The sequence below is a fragment of the Alligator sinensis genome, unplaced genomic scaffold, assembly GCF_000455745.1.
Source record: "Alligator sinensis unplaced genomic scaffold, ASM45574v1 scaffold134_1, whole genome shotgun sequence".
Lineage (NCBI taxonomy): Eukaryota > Metazoa > Chordata > Crocodylia > Alligatoridae > Alligator > Alligator sinensis.
Genome location: NW_005841920.1, coordinates 1797506 through 1808911, shown reverse-complemented (window position 1 = coordinate 1808911; position 11406 = coordinate 1797506). Strand labels below are relative to the sequence as shown.

The following is an 11406-nucleotide window of genomic DNA, read 5'->3' as shown; positions in this document are numbered from 1 at the left end:
GGATCCACAGGAGGAATTGTGGGTATGGGGAGCAGGTGGCATATGTGGGAGTGATTGGGGGGTGGGGGGCAGGTGGCATCTTCAGGGGAAGTGGGGAGGGCAAGCAGGATCTGCAGGAGTGATTGATGTGGAACAAATGATGTCCACAGGAGCAATTGGGGGGTGGGGAGGGTAGGCAGGATCCACGGGAGCGATTGTGGGGGTGGAGGGAGGCAGGCTACGTCCATAGGAATGATTGAAGGGGTGGCAGACAGGCAATATCTGCAGAAGAATCAGGGCACAAGCAGGATCCACAGGAAGGATTGGGGGCAGGTGGGATCAGCGGTGGTAAATGGGGTCCATGAGGTTGTTGGTGGAGTCCAGGAGGGTTAGGAGGATCACAGGGGCTCACAGGGTCTGTGAGGGAGCTTGAGAGGAACCATAGGCTATGTTTAGCCCCCCAACATCCTCCCCAGGGAACCTGCGACTTTGTACCTCCCACCCCTCTCCCTAGGGATACTTTGGTCAGCTCCTGGCAGCAGCATTGATAAAACTGGCACGGGGAGTGACCTCTGGAATGCGGGGGCTGGCTGGTCTATGTGGGGACATGACAAAGGGCTGGGGGGCTAAAAATAGCCTGGTGCCAGGGCGACAGGTATGAAAAGCACAGCCCTGGGACTGGGGCCAGAAGCTGGACTTTACCAGTCATGAGGCTGCACAGGTAACTATACTGAAGTTCCATGAACTAATCTAACCTAGATCAATTAAGTTTGTGTGTACATCGATCTATCTTAGACCATGTTCCATCATTTTTAGACCTTTCTATTAGGGGTGTGCAAAGCTTCGGTCGCTGATACAATTCGGAGAAGATTTGGCCCTATTTGGAGGTCGAATCACCAAATCCAAATTGAATTGGGAGACAACCCCAATCAATTTTGAGCCTCCAAATCGATTCGGAAAAAGATTTGGAGATTTGGCAATTCGGAAGGCAGTCTTGCGGGGAGGTGGGGTGGGACTGATATCTGTAGCTGGCCAGTGACTGTGATCTTTCCTTGAGTCCCCTTCCAATCACAGTGCTCTGGGGGTAGGACGTAGAAACAGCACATAAGCCTCTGTCTGCAGCCTTTCTGTCCCTTTTGTGAGCTGTTTCTACCTGAGCATTGGGCCCCCTGTTACAGGCTACCATACCTGCTGTTTCCATCCTGCTGTGCCTTAACACACACACTCGCCCATGTCACAAGTTTTGCTTGTCAGCACCTTGAGGTGCAGTTTCCCAGAAACCCCTGCACCTATCTCCTTGAAACCGAGCAGGCCTCATGCCCTCAGAAAGGGCTACCATCCCTGCTGTTTTCATCCAAATCTGCCTTAACATACACACATGACACGAGTTTTGCTTTCAGCATCTTGAGGTGCAGTTTCCCAGAAACCCCTCCACCTATGTCCTTGAAACTTGACAGGCTTCATGTCCTCAGAAGGGGCTACAATCCCTACTGTTTTCATCCAAATCTGCCCCCGAATGACAAAGTTATAGGTATTTCAGTGATTCCCCATTATAATCTACGGCTGAATCACCGAATCTCTCTGAATCAGTGCAGAATTGATTCGGGACAGTGATCCAAATCTCTGAATCGAATCATTGTCCTGTGAATCAGCCAGATCCGAATCCGAATCGAATACTTCTCTTTGCACAGGCCTGCTGTCTATGTGTGCAGAACTTCTGTACTATTACAGGTTTAGATTGATTTCCAATCATTGAGATCAAGTGTAAGTGTAAGGTCTACACCTGCGCAAACTGTTAGTTTGGGTGGCCCTTTTTAACCCAATCTAACCCCCAGCCCTGCCTCCCCCGCCCAATGTCTGCACTTAGCTGTGAGGGCTAGAAACGAATGTTGCAGTGCTTGGCTGTTTTGAATTAGCATGGACTGCAACATTGGTGTCAGTTTTCAGATTTCAAAGTTATGGAATTTTAAATTGAGAAAAAAAAAGTTATTACATCACTAAAGTAAGGCTGGCTTCTTCATTCACTTTGGATTTACTTGCGGGTAAATTAGAACAGAAGGTGGCCCATACTTAGTGCAGTGCAGTACAGTGCTAAGCAAACACTACAAAATAACTTCAGTATGCTCCCAGGGCTAGGGGCCTCATTCTGATTTCACACCAATATAAGTCAGGAACAAATCCATTAGAATCAATGGAGTATTGTGAGATCAGTATCACACACATTGTCTGGAAGGAGGGAGCACATCCTGACACTGTATAGTGATCTCTCTGACTAACTAACGAACTCTGCAAGGAACAATGTCCATATCTGCTTTGAGCCAATTTTTGCCTCATCTCCTCTGACAGCCAGTATTTAACTTCTTGAATAGTCCATTGATTTCAGTGGTACAACTTGTAGGCCTAAATGTCAGTAAAGATGGCAAATTTTGAATTGCAGTAACTTGAAAAAACTGGGGAAAAAAGGAAGAATTAGAGTACCTCTGGAGAAAACCAAAGTTCAATGTGTTTAGGATTATTCTCCCCTTACTTTTACAGAAACCTTAAATCATATTTACTCTTTGTACCTATGTTTGCTATTGTCTAGCAAGGAAAGAATCTCCATTTATGTAAAGAATGCTTCTCTACCTAGAGGCACACCCCACTCGGTTTACTCAAACAAGCAGTGCCATTGACTTCAGTGATTGAAGCTAGAAGAATTTGGCTTCTAAGCCATTAAAAAAAAGTTTGTACTTTGTGAATTGCTAACAAAGCTTGCTATTCATTACCCTAAGGCATATAATTACACAATTGTTTTTGCATTTTGAGATCAATTTAATCTATGCTTAGTATTTTGTTCCCAGCAAGTATTTAAAAAAACCTCTGTCTATTTTTGCAGAAAATAGATGCTCAAGCTATTGAAGAATTCTATGGTCTGACCTCTGATATATCAAAAAATTCAGAATCTGGTTATATTTTATTCTATCAGTCACGAGAATGACTTGGAGAACTGTGAAAATGCTGCAAGTGGAGAAACTGATCAGCACTGTTAACTGACCACATCTTAATAGACTACATCTTGTATGGTTGAACAATTACCTACCATGTCTCCTACTAAATAGTTGATGTGTTTTTGACTATAACCATTCAATTTGACATGCAGCGCTTTGGGTTTCTTTAGTCTGACTCAAGAGTTAATTGCAGTCAGATCTTAGTAGAATTTATATGGACTAATATTTACAGATAACAGGATTTGAGGTCATCTGTTAAATACAACTGAGCTGGAATCACTTTTTCTATGGATGTGTGCATTATATGTAGGGCAAATTGTTTAAACTTTCTAAATGGCTTTGAAGTGTCAAATTAAAAAGCATTCCTTTGAACACATACTAAAATGTAGTTACCAGTGTTCAGTGTAGTAGGGATTTTGTCACATTACCTTCCACTGCTAGAAAGATATTCTTCCCAAATCCTTTAATCTTGGGTTATTAAAACTTTAAATGGGTAACCTCAAGACTAAAATCCATATAAAGAGATTTAAATCACAGTGGAACAAAATAATACTATGCACCTGGTCTTCTTTTTTTCATGAAATAGTACAGATGAGGTGATTGACAGTTTTTGATTCCAAGGCCTAGAAAGGTGCTGAGTGTTTTGTGGGGAAAAGTGAGAGAGAAGTTCTTCTGTATATGACACAGCTGAGGTACTTGTATAAAGAATGATCTTATCTTTCTGCTAAAAGGAACAATATGATGCTTTGTTTGCATAGCTGAATTTGCAGATCTTCCAATATTGTTTGCACAAAACATGTCTCATAAATCAGGGCTACAATTACACAACCTAGTTAAGTGATGCTGCTGGCATGGTCTATAACATTGATCCCATAGCATGCTGAGTACCAACAGCTTCAATTGGCATCGGTGGGATCTGTAGATGCTTGACACCTGCTAGGATGGGGACCATGCTTTTACAATTTAGAGCACCTTTAAAATAATATAATTAATAATTCATACTTGTAGTGATAGGTTAACTACATGCAGCATCAGGAGTAGGTGGGTGGGTCATGCTTCTCACTGGTGTTCCTGAGAGTGCTGAGGAAACAATGGAGACTTACCCTAAGGGTCAAATTCTGTTCCCAGTGAAGTCAATGATAAAGCTCCCATTATCTTTAGAAGAAGGATTTGGCCCTATAGGAGAGTTCAGTACCCGTGGAAACTGTCATCATTTCACAGTATTTACTTTGACTTATTTTCACTTTGTATGTATGTATGTAAATATGTATGTAGTAGAAATTCTTGTTCCTAGTAGTCTCTTTTGAGATGGCCGACTGCAATTTTATGGCTGAATCTCTTCTTTTTTTTTTTTTTAGATATATTGTTTAAAATACTGTTGAATCTTGAATCTCCATTTCTCTTATGAGAGTGAAAAACCTTCCTGGCATTACACGACTACTGTGAATGTGAAATTATTTTTTATTACTTTATAGTGAACATGCAATATTAGCCTTTGATATAACATGGTTTGAAGCTTATTTGGAACGATCACTGGCCATTTTGTAACATAAGGAAACAGCACTTTACAGTGGAGGGGAAAAAAACAAACGTGGATTTTTCATCTGTAAACGTGTAAACTATTTCTCATGCTGTTAGAGAGAGCAGACCCACAATGCAGCCTTATGGCCTTTATTTATATGGTAATCCCAGTGTTCTAATAGGAGCTCTCATACAAGTAAAGATTGGGAAATTAGGTTAAAAAAGTTATAGACACTTCTTTCTTTTATTCACAAAGGGTGTATCTACATAAGACGTTTATTATGCAGTTGCCTAATTAGCTCCACAGTAAAATGTCAGCAGCTACAAGTGCATTGCTATTAGGGCAGAGTAAACTAGTTAACTCTGCCATAGGATAGTACTGCCTGATACAAGTATTATCCTATAATGGAGTTATTTTCTCCTCTACAATGCATGTATAGACACTGACAGGGCTGGCTGAGACATGAGGGTGCTTCAGCATTGGGCCTGCCTGTCAGTTAGCCCCACAGTGAAGCACCCTTCTACTCCAGCCAGCCCCTCCACAACAGGTTGAGTTGGGCCAGAGCAGCCCCAGGCTGGCAGGCTGACCCCTGGGACCCCCGGCCAGCTGGGGCTCAGCTACTCCAGCACAGCGTAAGCAATATTATAAACAATATATTTAAACACTCCACCTGTGCAAATGGCGCGTCCAGGAGCAATTAATTCTGATGTGAACTGTGCTGGAGTTTATTCAGGCGCACTAATTGCATGTATAGATGTGCCCAGTGAGATACAAATGTCTATCTTTCAACAAAGAAGACAAATACTAGTTTTGGGTTGGCCTAATAAAGGTTGTTAGTTGTCTTTGAAGTCAATGAGATCCTTCTCCATTGATGTCCGTGGAGTTGCATTAGTCGCTGAAGCGAGTAAAACTGTCTTCCGTAATGGAATTTTAATGAACATTCATATCTTCCTGTATAATTAATATATCTACAACTTGCCTGGTGATTGAGACTATACTCTAGTTGTGAATAAATGCACTTTCTAAATCAAAGTTAACTAGTAAGACACATGTCCTGTACTTTGCAATTTTCTCACAAACGCGTTCTAGCAGCTTTGTTAAACTTTAAAATATACCACCACCACCAATGTATAACTTGAATATTTAGGGTTCATGTATGTATGAAAAACAGTTTTGCATTTAGAGATGATTTAAAGTGGAGCTAAATTTTGGGAAATGCTTTAGATATTTGGATTTACTTTACTGAAAAATATTTTTATTTAGTTAAATTCTGAATACTGAAGCAATATTTACGAAATAAAATCTAGGATTCTACATCTACTAATTTTTTAATTTCTCTGGATACAAGACGAGACTAACGGTGGATAATAAATATAGATAGTTACAGTATGCTAGTTGACAGTAACATTATTATGATAGGATTTTTCACATTTTATGAAAAATGAATAAAACAAAGTGTCTATCAACATTTTTGTGATACATTAGTAGAGACCCAAACGATTTTTATGAACATGCTGCAGGGATGTTAAATCAGAAAGTTTATGTTAGCTCAAGAAAAGATTTAAAACTTTGATACAAGTCCAAAAATCAATAGCCTGACATCAGCCTTGTAAAGACTGTAAAGTACAGGATGCTGATACTAATTTTGTTTTAGCACCAGTTAAAACAGGGAATCCTTGCTTTGACTGGTGATTATAAAATCATAACTTCATTTTTTTTTTATTATCCTCGGTTCAAAACTAGTCCTACAAGACGCCAAAACACCTTGATCCTGGCTTGCTTAACCATGCGCTATTTTAGGCAGATGTCAGTGGAAACATTGCTTGGTTTAAGTCAAGCACATTCTTAAGTGTTTTGCTGGATGGAGGCCAAGATACTCAGCTGCTAATAAATGCATAATGCCTTTTCCACATGTTTTTATATACATAATTCCAACCCATCAGGAAAGACTTGAAAAAATCTGGGACAATCAAAGCTTTTCTAGCCAACAACTGAGGGGTGTGGGGATAAAAGAGAAATTGTAGCACAGATGTTCAACAACATTTTGTGCTCCTATGCAGTGTCAGTTCTTAGTGTATTGAGCTTTGCCTAGATTAAGTCAAAAGATAACTGAAGTTCATTATTTGTGTCACATGCCATTGCATGAGATCCATTTTCTGTGTAACACTTTTCTTGTTAGTTGTATATTAATATGTGTTATTGCAATGTTCTTATTTATAGGAAAGAACATTTTTGGTTCTATTCCACTAAGCCTAAGGAAGCTTTTTAGTACACTCTGTAATCAGTTATCATAGAGGGTAAGCTCAAAACTGAACTTTTGTGTGTCATAGAATAAGCTGTCAGTATTTTGGATATTTTTTTATTTCTGGAGAATAGTAGTTGGCAATAGAAGAAGGGCTTAGAGAAGAAGTAGGTTAATGAAAGCAGGATATTTAGCTGAAAATAAAACACCCACAACCATCCCAGCCACCCATGCCATTTCAATGGATTTCAAGTGTATTTCAATAAAATAACATTTTCAAGTCTGATTCCTTTAGCAGCTGCAGCAAGAAAAAGCAACAAGTGTCTCTTATGCACTGAATTCAGTGAAGACAGTAACATGTGTACACAGTGCTGGAGCATGTTTGGGAGCACTGCTCTGAAAATGCCCCACCAACTTGCTCTTGTTCTGTATGTACCACATGTTGAAAAAAATTGCATAGCTGCTACTAGAATAGAGCACGCCTAAAATTCAGAGTGGCTCTAGGTTAACCCTAAGCATGTGTCAGAAAGCAGCTACATGCTAGTTTTTAGCTGTATGTATGCACGGAGTAGAACTGAGTGGGTGGGGCATGTTTTCATGGCAGTATTCCCTAGCATCTTCTTACCTGGTGCAGGCATACCTGAACTAAGACGTAACTGGAATTTCTGTTATATATTATAATAGGTTCTAGCATTTGACTACATGTGGCTTTTGTCCTCAGAGATTGCATTGCATTGCATTGCATTGCATTCTCATTTGTATTCATGTTACAGTATTGTGTGCTTGGGGCCTGATCCTGAGAGCTGCTGAAAACTTGCACCTCCCAATTATTCAGCACTTCTCAGCAACAGGCTCTTAATGCCTGGTGTCTTGTTTGCTGTTTTGTGGCCAAGGAGTTTGGGCACTATCTTTTATAATTTGTGTTTAGAAGTTTTAAGAAATTTTGTCTTTATACCTGCTATATTCTAGTATCTTTTGTCAGTGTTATTTTTTAATTTATTTGCTTTTTTATTTCTCTGTAACCATGCTCTTTACTGTATTTCTATAATAATTTGTGTAGCTAATATTATTTAGCCTTATGTTTTAATTGATATGTACTTTGATTTTTAATGTAATCAACCCAAGCACTTTAAGCAATAATGTCAATCTTGTGAAATTTCAATCAAACACTTTGCCTTTGCCTCTAAAATAAAGTTTGTAAAAAAAATTCTCTATCTAGAGAATTGTCTGTGAAATATAGCACACAGTAACATTTGAGTTGTATGTCTGTGATTCTCCTAGTGAGTCAAAAGATGGTTTCAAGTCTAGAATCAAAATGTGAATAATACACAGTATGAATTTATGTATAAAATAAGTATTGATTATGCTTAATACACACGCATTAGAAGTATTACTCACATTTAGCTTTTAAACTTAAAGTCAGTCTTTAGACTGATCATATGTTCGGTGGTAGAATCAATCAAATTATATTTCCCCCACACATCTGCCAATCCATAAGGGACTGAATATTCCAAACAGCTACAAATAGCCACCATTTAAAAAATCAACTCCACAGAAATGTTTACTTATTTTTCCCATATACATTAATACCTTTCCTCCCAAGTTACACTTGCCACTCTTCTCCCCCTACCTACCTAAAAATTACTTGATCATGTGTATAATGGCTCCGGGTTGCCATTGTATCTGAGCACCCGGCAGTTTTTAATGTTTTAAGCTAAGGAGCTACAGCTGTCATTGTCCCTTGTACTTGGCAGTGGTTCTGTCCTCTGCACATTCCTCCCCAAGCGGTCTGTACACACAGAGACAAGAGATAACTGGGTAAGAGAAGTCTTGTGGTAAAAGATTGTCAAAGACACGAGATTTTTTTTAGGTCAGTGTCCATGCTATCTTTGGATTAGTATAACACGCCCTACATACCATGCCAATAAAGCTCTTTCTTCTTGTCTGAGCATATGTCCATTGTTTATAATATTGCTTAGAACAATCTTAGTACCATTTTGGATAATGTCCTTTGTTTTTGGGCAGTGAAAAGACCATAATGTCTCTCATTTATAACAGCTTCAACTACATACTGGTATTTTTCTTCATGATTTAACATAGCACCTAACTTCTAAATGTTGCTGAAGAAGCTCTGACAGATAGCCTTTTAAATTTTCTTCCAGTTAACACACAGTACTTCAAAGAAATAATTTGAGTTATTTCTGGATACAGGAACCTATTAGATTAACATACCACCTTTGCATACAAGGTCAGGATACTTGTCAGAAGGCATTCACCTTCCTGGTGTGGCCATCTGGGCTAATCCTAAGTGTTTTTTACACATTAATGATTCTTTTCCCCCAGGAGGTTTGCTTACTGGATTTGTCTGAGCAATTAGATCTGAGACCAAACATATTTCCCTTTATTCACAGTCTTAGAGTTACTATCATTCTTTGGGATTTTTGGTTGTAGCTGTGTTGGTCTAAGGACATAGGCTGACAAGGTTCTTTGGGTAAATGTGATATCTTTTATTAGACCAACTAAATAGTTGGAAAAATTGTTCTTTGCAAGTTTTCGGGCACAAGCACCCTTCTTCAGGCACAGGGTGAGTCTGTTGGTGTCTGTGCGCTCTCCTGAGTAGAACAGAAACCAAATTGCAATATGCAGGTCTGTGAAAATGCAATTACGTGGCAGTGATGATCTGAGGGTTCCACTATAACCAGCCTGCCATCCGATAATCCCAAGTAACCTGTCTGCATTTTACTAGCTATATTCTGTCACCAGTTCTACAGTCCTCCTTCCCTCCCCCGCAACCTGTCTCACACCTATTGTCTCCCAATCCCTCAGATCCTCACTGTCACACATTTGCATGTTCACAGACCTGCATTTTGCAATTTGGCTTCTATTTTACCTTGCGGCAAAACTCACCAACCGGGAAGCAGCCGCACTGCTCCCAGAAGCGGCCACAGTGCTTCTGGAAGTGGCCGCAGCGCTACATCCAGCGCTCCCACTCACTGGCCAATGCTCTCAGGGTGGGCACTGGCGCTCCTGCCTGCCCCCCCTGCCCATCACCTAAGTGGGGAGTGCGGCTGGTCAGGGGGTGTGCCAGCTCTGTCAGGGAGTGCACGTGCACCCCTGTGCACCCCCTACACATGGCCACTGCCCCCTGGGCTATAGAGCTATGTAAAATCAGGGTCTGCAGCCACAGCTTGAGCCAACCAGCTGGTGAGCTCAGAGCTCAAGGACCTGCCCCTGTGGATATCTGGATATAAAGCAGCTTTATGAGCACTCGTGGTGCTCTGGAGAGGTGCCGGAGGACTGGAAGAGGGCCAACGTGGTTCCCATCTTCAAAAAGGGGAGGAAGGAGGACCCGGGAAACTATAGGCCAGTCAGTCTTACCTCGATCCTGGGAAAGCTGTTCGAGAAAATTATTCTGGCACACATCCAGGAGGGGCCAGCAGGGAAATGCATGCTCAGGGGCAACCAGCACGGGTTCATCAGCGGCAGGTCATGTCAGACCAACCTGGTGGCCTTCTACGATCAGGTCACTAAATCATTGGATGCAGGGGTAGCAGTGGATATAGTCTACCTGGACTTCCGGAAGGCTTTCGACACTGTCTCTCACCCCGTTCTCATTAGGAAACTGGGGGACTGTGGCGTAGACACCCACAAAGTCCAATGGGTCGCCAACTGGCTAGAGAGCAGCACCCAGAGGGTGGTAGTGGATGGGTCTTCTCGGCCTGGAAGGACGTGGGCAGTGGGGTCCCGCAGGGCTCGGTCCTCGGGCCCGCCCTGTTCAACATCTTCATCAGTGATTTGGATGAGGGGGTGCAAAGCACCCTGTTCAAATTTGCTGATGACACCAAGATGTGGGGGGATGTAGGCACAATAGAAGGGAGCAACAGGCTACAGTCGGACCTTGACAGGTTACAAGGATAGGCGGAGGAGAACAGGATGGGGTTCAACACAGACAAGTGCAAGGTGATGCACCTGGGGAGGAACAACCAGCACCATACCTACAGGCTGGGGAACTCCCCTCTAGTCAGCACGGAGGTGGAAAAGGATCTTGGAGTCATTATTGACTCCAAGATGAACATGGCTCGGCAGTGTGGGAAGGCGGCTAGGAAGGCCAACTGTACCTTGTCGTGCATCCACAGATGCATTTCAAGCAGGACCAAGGAGGTGATCCCCCCCCTCTATGCGGCACTGGTCAGGCCGCAGCTGGAGTACTGCATCCAGTTCTGGGAGCCGCACTTTAAGAGGGATGTGGACAGCATCGAGAGGGTCCAGAGGAGGGCCACTCGCATGATCAAGGGACAGCAGGGCAGGTCCTATGAGGAAAGGTTATGGGACCTGAACCTGTTCAGCCTCCAGAAGAGAAGGCTGAGGGGGGATCTTGTGGCCTGCTATAAACTAGTCAGGGGGGATCAACAGGCACTGGGGGAGTCCCTGTTCCCCCGAGCGCCGCCAGGAGTGACCAGGAATAACGGTCACAAGCTGGCGGAGGGAAGGTTCAAGTTGGACATCAGGAGGCGCTACTTCATGGTCAGGGCGGCTAGGGTCTGGAACCAGGTTCCAAGTGAGGTGGTGCAGGCTCCCACCCTGGGGGTTTTTAAGAGGAGGTTAGATGACCATCTTGCCGGGGTCGTTTGACCCCAGTACTCTTTCCTGCCATGGCAGGGGGTCGGACTAGATGA

General features: G+C 42.3%; 1 protein-coding gene across 5 annotated transcripts in view; it reads left to right on the top strand.

The window, feature by feature from the left end:
• Positions 1 to 10095, top strand: part of USP46 (ubiquitin specific peptidase 46) — a 72093-nt gene extending 61998 nt beyond the window's left edge. For all 5 annotated transcript variants that reach the window (XM_025198341.1, XM_025198340.1, XM_014517662.2 and 2 more), the window contains one exon: positions 2855 to 10095. In XM_025198341.1, the coding sequence (XP_025054126.1) occupies positions 2855 to 2956 (102 nt within the window). In that variant the 3' untranslated portion in view covers positions 2957 to 10095. The remainder of the gene's footprint in view (positions 1 to 2854) is intronic.
• The last annotated feature ends 1311 nt before the right edge of the window (positions 10096 to 11406 follow it).